We start from the raw sequence: 15,773 nt of genomic DNA, 5'->3' as shown, positions 1-15,773 counted from the left end.
TGCAGTTCCAGATGGCTCACTTGGTTCCACTGAAGCCTTACGCTGCCCCTGTCCCTCGCTCCCAGTCCCTCTGTGACCAGCCCACTAAGAACATGTCCGCCTTCCCCACCCAGGATCCTTCCCCCACACCCCGCCCCATCCATTCCAGGGAGCTCGTCCGTCAGAACTCAGATCCCACCTCTGAAACCCCGGGGCCGCAGTTGCACCAGATCAGGGAGGACCGTGGCCCCTGGATCCGCCTGCCAGACGTAGAACTCCCACCCAAGGTAAAAATCCTGTAGCTGATCTTGATGTATACGGCAAAATAATACTTGATCTATCTGTAACCAAATTTCTGCAATACAAAAATCAACAAAAAGGAGAATAAAAAGATGTCTAAGGTTTTTGGTGTCGCTGTCAGATTCCCCAGAGAACTGCGTCCATTGCCACAGCTCTTAACACCAACCTTACCTCTGGCATTAGGCATCCTGTAAGAGCCAGGTACTGAAGACGACCGTATGTTTTGAATAGTTTAGAAAACTGCATAATTGTAAAGTATGGTTGGAAGCGTGATTAACTTTAGATGATTGTACCTTCATGCCAGTAATCCAGATCTCAGCCGCAATGATCGCTGGGAGAGAGGAGACAGTATGAGCATCATATCCGGTCTGCCCCAGACGGGCTCTCTAGAGAGGCATCGCATCCTCAGTGAGTCCCCACCTCCCCACTGCTGCTCGGTGGCCAACAATTTTTTGCAACAAGTTTTATTTCAAAAATACAGTCCCTTACGAAAGTATTCATATCCCTGGAACTTTTTCAGTTTGTCACATCACAACTGCAAACCTCAAATTATTAATTGGGATTTTATGTGACAGACCAGTGCAAAGTAGGGCTTAATTGTTGTCTAAGGAAAACGATGCATGGTTTCAAAACATTTTTCAAATAAAAGTCTGAAAGTTTTTTTTAATTTAGTTCCTTTCACTCCAACTGCTTTCAGATGTCACCTATTTAGTAAATGGAGTCTGTTATTTAATTTCAACATAAATCCTGCAGTTCTGGGAAAGCCTCAGTTTTGTTAGAGAACGTTGGTGAACAAACGGCGCCATGAAGACCAAGTGACACAGCAGAGAGGTTAGAGATAAAGTCGGGGTTAGGTTTAAAGGAGCGATCGTAGATAAAACGATACCCTGAACTTTAAAGATCTCACAGAGCTCTGCTCAATGCATCATTTGAAAATGGAAAGAGTATGATGCAAATACCACCTTCCCAAGACATAGACCCAAGTCATGGACATAAGCTTAAACAGACAGATAAGGCAAGGCAAATTTATATAGCACATTTCAGTACAAAGACAATGCAAGGTGCTTTATATGATTAAAATATAGGAAAATAAAACAGAGTAAAAGCATGTTGGAGTAAAATGTAGAAACAAAATAGAACATGGGAGAATAGAAACTAAAAGCAAATATTAAAAACGGTTGGACTGCAAAGTTGAACTAATTGTTTAAACCAGTTTAACTAGAACAGTCGAAATCTTGATTTAAAGGAACTCAGGCTTTCAGCACTTTTACAGTTTTCTGGAAGTTTGTTCCAGATAAGTGGAGCATAGGAACTAAATGCTGCTTCTTCATGTTTGGTTCTGGTTCTGGTTCTAGGTATGCAGAGTAGGCTGGAACCAGAAGACCTTAGTGGTCTGGAGGGTTGATACACTGATAACAAGTCTGTGATGTATTTAGGTGCTAAACCATTCAGGAATTTATAGACTAACAGAAGTATTTTAAAGTCTATTCTGTGAGATACAGGGAGCCATGGAAGGACTTTAGACCTGGGGTGATGTGCTCTACTTTATTAGTCTTAGTGAGGACGCGGGCAGCAGCGTTCTGGATCAGCTAACAGATGTAGAGCTGCTCAGGTGAGAAAATCAGTGGACAGGACAACTGGTAATCATACACTTCACAAATCTGGCCTCGATGGAAGAGTGACTTTTAAGTTTGTTAAAAGAAAACCAGAAAAGGTCCCATGCAGGGGGCGTAGCAAACATGGATGAAGGTGCCTCTGTCAGATAATACCAATACTTTTTGCCTACAAGGAAAAGGCTACATATGGTGGAAAACTTACTCTGGACGTTATCCTGAACACACTGCAACCATTATAACACATGGTGGCAGCATCATGCAGTGAGGAATCTTTTATCCGGCAGGGCCAGGAAAGCAGGTCGAAGTTGACGGGAAGATGCAAAATGCAGCGAGTTCCTGAAAGAAAACCTGTAAGACTGTAAAAGACTTGAGACTGGGCAGAGGTTTTACCCTCCAGCAGGACACAGACCCTAAACTTTCAGCCACATATACAACAAAATGACTTTAACTGAAGCACATTCATGTGTCAGAATAGGCCCTCTGCAAAAATGCCTCCGGTTTCCAGAGCTTGATTTAAGTTTTAGATTCTGTAGCAAGTCTTGAAAATAACTGTGCAGACACTCTGCATCCAGTCTGAAGTTAAGCTATTTTGCAAATGAAAATGGAGACATATTTCTGTCTATTGACTTGCAAAGCTGGTACAGACATATCCCCAAACGCCTGCTAGCTGTAGGTCTGTAGTGAATGCTGGTTGTTGAAAATATTGGCTGAAGGGAGAGAATACAAGAGTCCCATACTTTTCAAAAATGTATCTATAAAATGAAACCAAAACCATGTATGCTTTTCCTTCCTCTACATATATACCCTACAATCTGTTCATCACATAAAATCAATCAAAGTTGAAATGTGACAAGACATGTGACAGTTCAAGTTGCATGGATACTTTTTCAAGGCACCCTGACACTTTTTTATCCCATTGTCAGGTACCTCCAAAATGGATTCACCAATGCTCTCCCATGAAAGTCGCCATAAACCAGGGGAGTCCCGTACATCCTCTCGTCCTGGGCGACCTGCTGTATGTCTTTTTTTAAATCTTCACCCCAGCTGCATCATTCACTGTTTTTCAACTCCCTTATTAAACTGTGATAATTAGGGGTGTACCGGTACACAGACGTCACATTATGTTATATACTTTGGTCTTAAAGTCACGGTTTGGTAGGTTTTTGGTTCACTTCAATAATATAAACAAATATACAACTGTAGAACCGACTGGAGATTTGTTTTTATTGTTTTATATAACTAAAGGATAAGTTGGTACATAGGATGAATGGATGGACTATAGACCAATAAAATTGGCCAATGTTTAGGAGTTTCTTAATAAGACTGCAGAGACATTTTTTAATAAAAAGGTTTCTCACTTTGAAGTGGTTTATTTTGACAATGCAGAGGGACTCACAAGCTGGGCAGCGTTTTGGACCGGTTGGATGCTGCAGGCAGCTGGATTTGGCCTTTAGCTGATTTTTCTCCAGTATTCCTGATGTTTACATTAAGCTTTACATTGTTTCATGTGATTAATACAGTTAAGCGCAGAGCGAGCTGCATATTGTATTGCTGTTAAAAGATGCGAACCGTCCACCTTTCTTTCTCCTCTTTAGCTGCATGGGAGACCTCAATTTTCCCAAACTGCAGAATTTATTGATAGCTGGGAGTCCTCTCTGTTTAGGTTTGCCGTCACTTTTTAAAGTTGCAGTGAAAAAAACGCTGCATTTAGCATTTGGCATGCTACATGTGTTCAGGCATAAAGCAGCACAAGTGTGTGTGTGTGTGCTGTCATCGGATATTTGCAGTAGGAATTTGTGTACCGTTACACCCCTAGAGTTAATGTAACACAAATGGCACAAATTACAGATTTTTTTTTTTTTTACCTACATTGTAAATTCACCAGGTGCATAAAGTGAGTTAAAGTGAAATTACTGAAACGCAATTCCCCGTTATAAATACCCTTTAGGAACAAAACACATTTCCAGTAATTTGACCCCAATGCTAGTATTAAAAGGTTTACGTTGCTAATATTTAAACATAACTTTTGAATCTAGGAACAAGTAGGTAAATGTTTTGTTTTTGGCAAGTGTTAAAATGTTTTCTAAATTACCACTTGGTTAAGGAACTAAATACATGTACATTAAAATACTCTTCAGGAAATGTTCTGTTCTTCAGGAAATCTAGCTCCAGTGTACATTCGGTGCAACGTTCATGTTTGATGTTACAAGACGAGGCTTTGAATAAGCGTGTTGATCAAGGCCTTCATGTCTGAATGAATCCATACTCCAGCATTTACAGATTGAGCCCATCAGTGCTACCATGATGCATGTATGAATGAAAGAAGTGCTCACTTTGGCACCTTTGCTACCACTGCTCACGTTTCTTCTCTTCTTAACTCCCTGGTTGTTGACTTTGGTTCAAATGTGCAGAGCTACAAGAGGGCTATAGGGGAGGTCAGTAACACTGTGTCCATGTGTTGAGCAAGGCCTTGCAATTATGCATGCATTTGCTTTCCTTCTTGATGTTCGTGTAGATTTGATTTAACGGCAGACACCGACTATATTCTTTGGGTTTATCATGTATTTTGTTCATCAACTGAAATGTTGCAATCCCGGTGGCATTTTGCTCTTTCATTTAATTCTGTTGCTCTGATTTACTTAAGTTTTAACTGTCTCTAAACTTTTCCTTTTGATGACCCTGTAATGTCCACGTTCTTTTGACTGTCATTAGTTTTGGCTGCACATTGATCACTGTTGTGTGAGCATGTTTATGTATTGTTTTCCTGTTTGTGTTTGCTTATAGCTTTAATTGCTCTAAGCGATTTGTGGAAGTAAATGGTGACGCATGTGTGTGCAGGACCATGGCCTCTACGCTAAGGAGCGTGCCGAGGAGCCTCCCCGGCCCCCCGTCAAAGCCAACGATTACTCCTCATCTTCAGAGAGCAGCGAGAGTAGTGAAGAAAGCGAGAGTGGCGAGGGACCAGAGGAGGAGGAAAGCCCGACTGATCGGTAAGATAAGCCTTAACAAAAACAATGCTGGTCATTCAGGAAACGTAAAAACCTCTTGGGATTTTCTGATCTCATCCCAGGTATCCTCTCCAGCTCCTGCTCAAGGTTTATTTTTAAACTATCTGTTGAGGTCCCTGAAAAAAGCCCCAGTTGTACCAGAGAGACCTGCAGCAAGCCATGTCCTTTTTTTAAATAACGTTGGTGGAAGAAAGATGGTTGCAGGGTCCCAGTCTGCATTGTGTGACCTGCTCTGCAAGCTGTGCTTTAATATCTCCAGACAGCTCTTAGTGTAAGACAGATCTTTGCAGAAAGTGCTTAAAATACCAAGTAATTAGATTTTAGAAAAAGTTCTAAATTCATGGAGCAGAAGAACGACAGTTCAATTCAATTTTATTTATATAGCGCCAAATCAGGAAACATGTCATCTCAATGCACTTTACAAAGTCAAATTCAATCATATTATACAGATTGGTCAAATGAAAATTCCTATATAATGGAAACCAGTTTGAAGGCATTAAAGTCCCGACAAGCAGCATTCACTCCTGGAGAAGCGTAGAGCTACAGGGAGAGTCGTCTGCATTGTCCATGGCTTTGCAGCAATCCCTCATACTGAGCAAGCATGAAGCGACAGTGGGAAGAAAAACTCCCCATTAACGGGAAGGAAAAACCTCCAGGAGAACCGGGCTCAGTATGAACGGTCATCTGCCTCGACCGACTGGGGTTACAGAAGACAGAGCAGAGACACAACAAGAGAGACAAAAAAGCACAGAAGCAAACATTTATCCAGTGATCTGTTCTACATTAAGATGGTAATAGCGGGTGATCTGTCTTCCCTGGATGATGCCACAGCTAACAGAACACCAGTTAATCATGTGCCAACATTTTGGTCCACACAAGATTAACTGGAATCACACTGAAATTTATTACAAGCCGAATAATCCGGTTTAATCAAAACTGACAAAAAAATGTCCTGATTAAAAAAAAAATTATAATAATAATCTGCAGCAGCAATAGATGAGCTTATTGAAGACTGTGGCTATGTATTCAAGCCAAATCTATCTTCACAGACAAATAATAAAGAAATACATGTTATAAAGATGAGTTATTAGAACATTTTAATGGCTCTCTTAGCAGAGGTAATGCTGTGTTGCAGCACCATGTCCTGCTGAAACTCCTGTTGGGACAAAATATGTTTTTGTTGAGGACAAATTAGTAGGAAGGACTGTAGTATCCATCACCTCATTGGTGAGGGGGGTCAAGTAGGAGACAATTACAATAGTAACGTAAACCAAGATGTACTGGAACTATTGCGGGCAATTGTCTCTCCTTAAATTACTCGGTACAGTGTGGAGGACAAACCCTCCTGATCAGGACACGTCTAGCTTATGTTGATCATCGTCGCTCGGCTTCTGACCGTGTTTCCTCTGTTATTCAGCCACAGAGATGCAGACAGTGATTCAGTCAACACCATGGTGGTTCATGAGGATGAGGGCGAGGTGGCAGAGGGAGAGCAAGCTGGAGGATATGGGGACCAGACCATGCTGGTTCAGAGAGTGAGTCACTTGTATATGCAACAGAGTTTAAAATGCATTGTTAGTTCTTTATGAAAACTGATGCAGTGCAAAACCAACTATATTTATGATCAAAGCTCTATTTTTCTTGTCATCTGCGTTTAAATTGCCATTTTAAACGTTTGTCAAGAGGCCTTCATATTGCCTTCTCCCCACTGTCAGGGCTATAAAAAGGCTTTAGGTCTTTTGGGGGATATTTTTTTCATTTTCAGTTGCAGCATGTTAGCCCAGATTTAACTGCGTGTCGTCATCATTACATAATGACGCGTGTTTGTATGTTTGTTTTACCTGGAAGACCCCAGAGAAGAGGAGCCATAATGGATACACTAACTTGCCAGATGTGGTGCAGCCCTCCCATTCTCCCACCGAATCAACATCTCACTCCTCTCCAGGAAAAGACTCTGTTTATGATGCAAGTTTCACTGATTCTAAGTATATCAGTCCTCAATATGTGGGTTATTTTTATGTCTGCTATGTATGCCATCCTTTCAGGCATGAAACACTCTTTAAACATCATTAGTTCTGTATATTACTATTAGGAGTTATATATTTATAATGTGTCAAAGAAAAGGGTATTAGATTTATTTATTTATTCTAATAAATAAATTAATGAAATTAACATTAACCTGATTTGGAGTTAAGACCGTAACATTTTGCACTTCACCAGTATCAATCCAGGGGTTTGGTGAAGGCATCTGGGAAGTCTTCCTTCACCACTTTCGTGGATCTCGGCATGTACCAGTCACCAGGTGGCACAGGGGACAACATTTCAATCAGTGGTGAGTCAGAAGCTTTTTAAAGGTCCCACAGCTTCTGCTCGGTCTAAATAATAACCCATTAAGAGCTGTCGAAGGAGTTTAAAACAGAGCTGTGTGTAGCATCTGTTTAAAGTCTGTATACATTTGATGGATCTGTGAATAACATGGTGGCTACAACTATTTGTAGCATTATTCAACTGTAATTTGTTGCACAGCGAAAAATATTCTTGTAGGGTAGAAAACCAAACCACATAACGTATAATTACATTAGTTCTATGAAAACGTCATTTGAAAAATGCGTAGAATCCCTTCTTCTGAATGGTTTGTTTTACAGGCTCCAGATTTGAGCAGCTGAAGATGGAGGTGCGGAAAGGCTCCATGGTGAATGTGAATCCTACCAACACGCGCCCTCCTAACGACACACCCGAGATCCGCAAGTACAAGAAGAGGTTCAACTCTGAGATCCTGTGTGCTGCACTTTGGGGTGAGGATAAAGATAACTCCGCTTCTTTGGAAAAAGTGCCAAACAACCAAAAAAAAAATGCATTTGATTAAATTAGAAGATAGTTAATCATGTTTGCTCAACTTGTTGTTTTGTGTTGGAAGCCACTAAGTGTAGTAAAATCAAATATTTAAACATGTAGTTTGTGAAGCTGTGGCTACGAGGAAGTTGGTATTAGAATATTTTTCACACCAAACCTCAGTTATTTATAGATGCATGTGTTTGTCTGTAGGTGTGAACCTGTTGGTGGGCACAGAGAACGGCTTAAAGCTGCTGGACCGTAGTGGTCAAGGGAAAGTTTACCCACTCATTAACTCCCGCCGCTTCCAACAAATGGATGTTCTGGAGGGCCTCAACTTGCTCATCACCATATCAGGTAGAAGAGCTGCTGATCATCTTCAGCTGGCTTTCTCATCACTTTATTTACATATTTAAATTTTATTATTTTAAAGTTGGGAGCCGAAAACACCAAAAGTTGTTTATTTTCACAACTGGAACTGAAAATACTTGGATAAAATAATTGTGTTAAATGTTTTTATCTGCTCTTTTTTTGTTGTTGTTGTTGCTGCTCTTTGGAAAACAAATCACAAAAAGATTGCGTTAGCTTTAGGTTAAATATTAAAAGTATATTGCATATAATAAAACAATGTTTCACATAAGCGAAAGATAAGATTGTGATACACACTAACGTTTTAGTTGACTTCTTGTAGAAATGATGTGCTTGCTGATTCGATAAATATTCTATTACATATTGTCCAAATATCCAAAACCATTACTTATTTGTTATGATAATTATTTGTGGGGTTTCTTTGATAGAATCCATCACAGACAATATTTTGCTTTGGCATTTGTTTCCGTTTTTAGCTTATAATGACACAATCAAGCATCCTTACATTTTCAGCAAAGAAAGGAACAAACACCCTGAAAACTTGTCCAATGCCTAAAAAAAGCCCATGCCTTGCAGGTATAGCGATAAAATTAAGTTTTTCTGTACCCTTTCAGATTGGTAACACATTAGCACATTCCAGCCCGTATTGCTTTAAAAAAAACAAGTGTGCTCAAAAACGCAAGTGTGGAGGTGTGTTTCTGCCACGCGGGTTCAGAATCTCAACAGCTCGTCTGCAGGAAGAGTCCTGAGACTTCCTGTCTTCCACGTCCACTGACTGGCCTCCGTCTGGGTGCACAAGCGTACAAGCAGGGTTGTCTGTACCCGATCTGTACCGGTAGCACGATCCGTACCATCAGCTGCTTGGCGCACGCGCAAACAGGATAACTCCCGGGTTGCCGTTGAATGCTTTTAGTTTAAAAAGGACCGTAAAGAAAGTATTTCCATCCTTACCTACCAAATGCTATGGTTCACTTTATAACAACTGTCACTATTTTTTACGAAAAATATATTGTGTTCGAAAATTGTTTATTAAACATTTGTGTTGCCAATGCGCCCTCTGGTGGACCCACCACAGCCGATGGAAGACCTTGTCATGGCAGCCACATCGTTTATTTCTTGCTAAAACATAACTGTGGGTGACAAGACTAAACGGACCCGTTCTTTGATCAACACAGTTAAGTTCAGAGAAAATAAAATATCCAAATGAATTAAAATATTCTCTGTATGACGTGATCATTGCGCATGCTCAGAGAGTCAAAGCGAAATGTGATTTTCAAAGTAAAGCCCCCCGCCAGTAAAGTAGAGCCTTATTCTCAGAGTTTTCCTGAAGCAATATTTTAAACACCATAGCATTTTCTTTCATTGGGGCAAGCATTAATATTTCTTTATCTTTCAGTATGTACGTACGCCAGATTTCACAAGTATGTTTCACTATAAACAGATTTAGTGCCAAAACGGGCAATTATAGCTTCAGTAGTGGTTGGCTTTGACATTGTTTAATGTTTAACCTCAACAAAATAGTGTCAAATAATACATTTTATTAAGAGGGACACACAGAGCAAGCAGCTTTTCTTTGTGCTGTGCTTAGTTTCCCACAATTACAACTCTAACATCCAGTTTCTTGACTCTCCCACAACTTCTCGTCCTGAATGAGCATTTAGCCACATTTGTCAACTCTTTGATCTCTCGTCGTTTAAGGCAAGAAGAACAAGGTACGTGTCTACTACCTGGCATGGCTGAGGAATAAGATCCTCCACAATGACCCGGAGGTGGAAAAGAAGCAGGGTTGGACCACTGTGGGGGAAATGGAGGGCTGTGTACACTACAAAGTGGGTAAGTTTCAACTGGTTGTCAGCCATCATGCCTTCTCCTGAGAAAATCTAGTGACTACATGTGGGGCGCAGTGAATTATTGATTGCCTGTCTAATGTCAGAGGGCCTTGCTGTTGTTCTGTCTAGTGAAATACGAGAGGATAAAGTTCCTGGTGATTGCTTTAAAGAATGCGGTGGAGGTTTATGCTTGGGCGCCCAAACCTTATCACAAATTCATGGCCTTCAAGGTAAGGCTCTTATTTCCTATGAGATTAAATTCTCAGGTCGATCAGCCAGTACAGCATTGTACTTAATTATCTTCTTATGAATTTGTTTGTGCTTCCAATGCCCTTTTTAAACCAGTCCTTCGCAGACCTGCCACACAGGCCTGTGCTGGTTGACCTGACGGTAGAAGAGGGCCAGAGGTTGAAGGTCATCTACGGTTCCTGTGCTGGGTTCCATGCCATCGACGTGGACTCTGGCAATAACTATGACATTTACATCCCTGTTCATGTGAGTTGTGCAGCTTTTGGTGCGCAGTAGTCAAACTTCCAGCCAGCTAACACCTTGGTCGTTCATTTCAAGCAGATCCAAAGCCAAGTGACCCCGCACGCCATTGTGTTCCTGCCCAACTCCGATGGCATGGAGATGCTGCTTTGCTACGAGGACGAAGGCGTTTACGTCAACACCTACGGGCGCATCATAAAGGACGTGGTCCTGCAGTGGGGCGAGATGCCCACGTCTGTCGGTACGGCTCAATCCCAGCCTCCTGTGAAACCGTGTGTTTATGTAAACCCCAGTTGAATCGCTCCCTGCTAATGTTATAATGTGCTTTGTAGCTCATATCTGCTCAAACCAGATTATGGGCTGGGGTGAAAAGGCCATTGAGATCCGCTCTGTAGAGACCGGTCACCTGGACGGGGTCTTCATGCACAAGAGGGCTCAGAGACTGAAGTTCCTTTGTGAAAGAAATGACAAGGTAAGAGAAATACTTGAATGCAAAAGATTAATTTATATTGCAACGTTCAGAAATGATGATGGTAAACCGGGCATTGGTATTACAGTAACTTGAAATAGGGCTGGTATTATGCTTCCACCTCCATGTTTCAGCTTGGTTTGTACAGTATAATGTGCAGTGTCAGCTTTCCAGCTCACGTAATGTTTCATGTTGGACAAAAAGATCAAATTTGGTCTGATTTGACAAGGGCACCTACCTTCACATGTTACTGTGTCTTCTGCATGGCTCGTGGAAAATTGCAAGCTGGACTTCCAATGGCTTTCTTTCAACGATGACTTAATTCTGGCCGCAATTTGATAAGGTTGCATAACTAGTAGTTGCTCCTCTAGGGGTTGCTGTTCCTTTATTAATGCTCTTTTCATCAGGCTTATCAATTTAAATGGACATCCGTGTCTTGGGAGGTTCACAGTTGTGTCATAGCCTTTCCATTTTCAATTGGTTGCTTAAACATTGTTCACTTAGATCTTCTAAAGCTTAAAACACTGCTTTGTTACCTAATTCTGCTTTAAAGGTCTCTACAACTTTATCTGTGGCTTTTCTGAAGAGTTCCTTGGTTCTCTTAATGCCTTTTGTTCACTCTGCTTACTAAATGGAGGACTGCAATTAATCAGGGGTGTCCAAGTACAAGACTCTAAATACAAATGCATGCCACACTTGTCAGAAATTGATTTGAAATTTTGCAAGTAATAGCATTTTCTTCCCACTTAGAACAACACAGAGTCGTGCATAACTGCTATCACATAAACTCCACTAAAACATTGTAGTTTTTAGTTGTAAAGTGACAGTGTGGTAAAGTTCAGGGGGTAAGAATAATTTAAGAATGTTGTAGTTGTCAAAAAAAATGCTTCACATAAGGGACATGGTCCACAAGACATTTTTTAATAGCTATTGGTCCCAACGCTGAAAAGTCCAACTAATCACTGTCTGAATTTTCTGACGCGAGCGCAGCGTCCGTTGTCCCTTTTCATGAAAGGTTGTATGAAATAAAACTCTCCCACAGTTAATCCTCCTTGTTCTGTGAAAGATGCAGGGTTTAATCATGTCTTTGTGTCTGTGCTGCTCCCCAGGTGTTCTTTGCTTCGGTGCGTTCAGGAGGCAGCAGCCAGGTGTACTTCATGACTCTGAACAGAAACTGCATCATGAACTGGTGAAGCGGCAGCTGCTTCGGTCCGTGCGTAGAGCCCAGCAGGGTCCGGGGAGCCGAGTGCAGCCGACATTCTCGCTAGCGCATGCACACAATTCCAAGCACTACTCTCTGTTACCCTAAAGCTCCTGCTTACTTACGTGCTCCTACTGCAAAAAACAAAACAAAAAAACCCGAAGACGTCCACACCTGCCAGAAAAACCCCACCACAGACACAAACTCTAAATCCATTCCAGCCTACACACCTTAAGATGCAGTTTCTACTGAGACCCCCTGGTGACAGTCCCCTTGGAATCATCATCATCACGAAAAAGCGCTGATGAGATTGAAATGTCAGCGTCCTCGATTAATTTGGACTGTGTATATAAAACCTAGCTTGATTTTTGTTTTGTTTGTGAAGCCGTCTGCTTTAGTTTTAACTATTTAGTTTCTAATTGTGACGTATGTTAACATTCCTACGTTTTAAGGAAGGCATCATTTTTCAAAAAACTGTGTTCAAAAATCAATAATTTTGCGCCGGAGACTTGGACCAGAATCAGTTTCAAACCTAAATTGAAACGCTGAGGAGTCCTTGTACTGTGGTGCAGCAACCTTTGTCTGTTTAGAGATTCAACATTTTGAAATGAAGTTCTTGCTCCATATAAGGATTAACCGTGAATTATTGACATATTACAAAGCAATTAGCAAAGTCTGGGTCAGTAGGCCTGTTTAAATACTTTATTCATAAACTGTTTTCTGTCACAGCAATTAGGCCTTGAATCTTTTAAATGTAAAAAATAAATTTCAGTTCATTATTATTAAATGATAAATCTTACTCAAAGTCTCTGTTTTACAACGCAAACAAATCCAGAACAGAAAAACATCCCGCTTTAGGTTTCATCTCTGGCTTTGGTAGAAGAAAAAAAAAACTTCATTCAACTTGTATCCATCTTTCATAGGTTTACAAAGTACGCGAAATTAACTATTTATATGTAGTGGTTCTGTAATAGTACTAGGCTACTCGTTTTCTTAATTTTTACTGTACTTCTAATGCCATATTATTGCAATATATTCTACTTTTGTGGAGTCTTTTTAGGGGGGGAGTTTGTATGTGGGGCAGCATGACGAGAGCTTCAGAAGGAGGGGAAAGGACCAGGAAACGAGGGCGATCAGTGAACTACTCCGCTGTGTCGCGTTTTGGTCCTTAAAGCGTTTTGTTTGCGTGAATCTGTGTGTGAGCAGAAGAGCAGCTCTTTGTGAAGTAGTTCAGATCTGTCTTAGGCCAGCAGAACAATTGATCTTAGAGGAGACTCTGCAGTTCAGCAGGGTGCTCCAGCTTATCAGGCACTTTGGAAACATGTGGGGGGGGGGGGGGGGACTCTCTAAACATAATATATTTTCTAGATTTGCATTCTGCCAAAGTTCACAGTGCATGTTGGAATATTGGGCGAATCGAGGCCAAAGAAAGCAGAACCTAAATGGAAGCTGTGAATAGAGGAGAAACAACGTTCCCATAGATCACTAACCAATGTTTTCCTCCTAAAATATAGAATTATTAGTTTGTTTTTTATATATATCTATAAATAAACAGTGTTTGTCAGAGGTTTAGATGCACATAGAAATTCAAAGCTTTTAATTATGCATCTGAACTGTCCGTTTTTCCAGACTGGAGTAATGGTGCAAGATGCAACTGCAAAATTATAAACAGCGGCTCAAATGTGGACATGCAGCCCTACCGGTAGTCGGTGAATCGTCTTGACTACGCGCTTTTTGTAACCCTCACCCGTCTTCTGACTGGATATTTGACCACTCTCCTTGGCAGAATCCGTAGGCTTCTTTTAAACAGGCTGGTTTCTTAATAAGGAACTAAATGTTGGCCATAGTTAACAAAGTTTGTGGTCTGTCGGCCTGTTTAGTCAACCCCAAAGCCAGCTTGGCTCTGTTTGGGATCCCGGTCCTGTTAGAAGACCCGATGTTATCACTTTTAACTCCATCCAGCTGTTGGCCTGAGATAAAGTCAAAGAATTTGAAGACACTAACCGCCACTCTAAGCACATCTAAGCCTGTGTTACAGGGTGTTTTTGTATAATTAACCAGTAATTATACAAAAATTATACAGTTTTAGCAATGCGCTAGTGCTCACATCTAAATCAGCCAATTTAAATGAATTTTGCTAATTATTACGAGGAAAAATAGTCAAATATCCAGCCAGAATAATGCCAGAGCTAATGTTCTCTGATGGCTGCAAAGACAACAGTCTGCTCATCGTTTTGCTTAACTGTACTGTATGAGCGATTCGGTAGGTTTCAAGTGGACATGTTAAAATACCTGATATCAAGACAAAGCAGAGAGCTTTTGGGAGGGGGCTTCTGTTCTGCACCAGTTTGAAAACCTTTGGGAAATTGTGAAGGAAGCCTGATTAGTAATCAGTGGGAAACTTCTGCTAAAGCTTTGCCCTTCAAGCTCAGATGTACTGTCGTTAAGAAAGCTATAAAGACTGCAGGACTTGTTTGACTTAAAGTTAAGATTAATATTATATAAATAGATGATTTATTGTACAGGAAGAATTTTTAAATGGACACGCGGAGCACTTTCTCTTCAGTTTGCAAACAGATATTTGTATATCTAACACACATACTTCAGTGTGCATGTAAGCCATTGCAATAGATTGTATAGAACTGTATGAAAACTTGTCCTCCCCCGAACCCTGACCCCGTCTCTTATGTGCCATGGCCTGCACTGCAAATTTACAATACACAAAGAGCTCTGGCACTTTTTGTTTCCTGCTTTCAATCAGTCTGCCATCGTGTTTACAGTTAAAGCAGTGCCTTGGAGTAGGGAAAGTGAGATGTTTAAGAAAAAAAAAATTAGCCCAGTCCCTTGTCTATTACTTGAAAATCCAAAAAGCAGAGAGACAATACTTTATGATTAATATCCGGTGCCAGTTAAGTGCACTTAAATAAAAAAAAAAACATTGACGATGACAACAAAAAAAATATCAAGAATGTCCCCTAGGTGAACCTGACTTGCCTTCTTGGCACCAAGATCACCTCCAAATGATACATAGCGTGTCCAATCAGAAAGTGGCAATAACAAATGGGTTATCACACGTTCGTTAAGCCTGATGCAACGTGTGGTGGATTCCCCCCCGCAGTGGGAGCCAGCATAGAGAATAGCCATGTGTATGAAACCAGTTTGTAGAGAAAACCCTTGGTTTTTGCACACTCATCAAATGAGACTGTGTGCGTGTGTGTGTGTGTGTGTACGCTCGTGTGTGTGTGTGTGCGTGTCCTCAGATGATACTTTAGGTTCATGCTGCACAGATCAAATGCTTATTCATCGGTGATGTTGATTGTGTAACCTTGTAGTGGGGAGAGTAGCTTGTTATATTCTGAGAAACCTATTTTATAAAATTTGTAAATTAGTATTATTATTATTATTAAGAAATAATGGTGAATGTACATCTATACCGCAGGTTTGTATTTGTATAAAAATGTGTTTCACATTATTATTCTAAGCACAATATATTTTAAGACGGAGGGATCATTGTGCAATTTAGCTTAACAAAAATGGAGACTAATACCCCCCCCTCCTTCTCTGCCATAGGCTTTGTCAGCATGAAATCAGATAAAATACTTGGTAACGATTGAAAAAGCTTTCAGCTGTTGCACCACGTCAGCTCTCAAAGCGACGTACACGTTTATATGGCCTCTAGTT

The 15,773-nt window shown here is 40.8% G+C and overlaps 1 protein-coding gene across 5 annotated transcripts in view; it reads left to right on the top strand.

Moving 5' to 3' along the window:
* Window positions 1-12,114, top strand: part of mink1 (misshapen-like kinase 1) — a 38,898-nt gene extending 26,784 nt beyond the window's left edge. For 3 of the 5 annotated variants that reach the window (XM_036143228.1, XM_036143227.1, XM_036143225.1), the window contains 17 exons: window positions 6-266; window positions 401-480; window positions 584-687; window positions 2,819-2,910; window positions 4,307-4,330; window positions 4,734-4,885; window positions 6,321-6,438; window positions 6,752-6,868; window positions 7,124-7,235; window positions 7,549-7,698; window positions 7,949-8,092; window positions 9,803-9,937; window positions 10,063-10,163; window positions 10,279-10,428; window positions 10,504-10,663; window positions 10,755-10,894; window positions 12,001-12,114. In XM_036143228.1, coding sequence (XP_035999121.1) covers window positions 6-266; window positions 401-480; window positions 584-687; window positions 2,819-2,910; window positions 4,307-4,330; window positions 4,734-4,885; window positions 6,321-6,438; window positions 6,752-6,868; window positions 7,124-7,235; window positions 7,549-7,698; window positions 7,949-8,092; window positions 9,803-9,937; window positions 10,063-10,163; window positions 10,279-10,428; window positions 10,504-10,663; window positions 10,755-10,894; window positions 12,001-12,084 — 2,124 coding nt within the window. In that variant the 3' untranslated portion in view covers window positions 12,085-12,114. The remainder of the gene's footprint in view (window positions 1-5; window positions 267-400; window positions 481-583; window positions 688-2,818; window positions 2,911-4,306; window positions 4,331-4,733; window positions 4,886-6,320; window positions 6,439-6,751; window positions 6,869-7,123; window positions 7,236-7,548; window positions 7,699-7,948; window positions 8,093-9,802; window positions 9,938-10,062; window positions 10,164-10,278; window positions 10,429-10,503; window positions 10,664-10,754; window positions 10,895-12,000) is intronic. The other 2 variants (XM_036143226.1, XM_036143229.1) reach the window with 1 other exon arrangement.
* Window positions 12,115-15,773: the final 3,659 nt, after the last annotated feature.

The sequence above is a fragment of the Fundulus heteroclitus genome, chromosome 11 (assembly GCF_011125445.2).
Source record: "Fundulus heteroclitus isolate FHET01 chromosome 11, MU-UCD_Fhet_4.1, whole genome shotgun sequence".
Classification (NCBI taxonomy): Eukaryota; Metazoa; Chordata; class Actinopteri; order Cyprinodontiformes; family Fundulidae; genus Fundulus; species Fundulus heteroclitus.
Note: the sequence above shows the minus strand (reverse complement) of the source record. Positions and strands in the feature narration are given on the sequence as shown.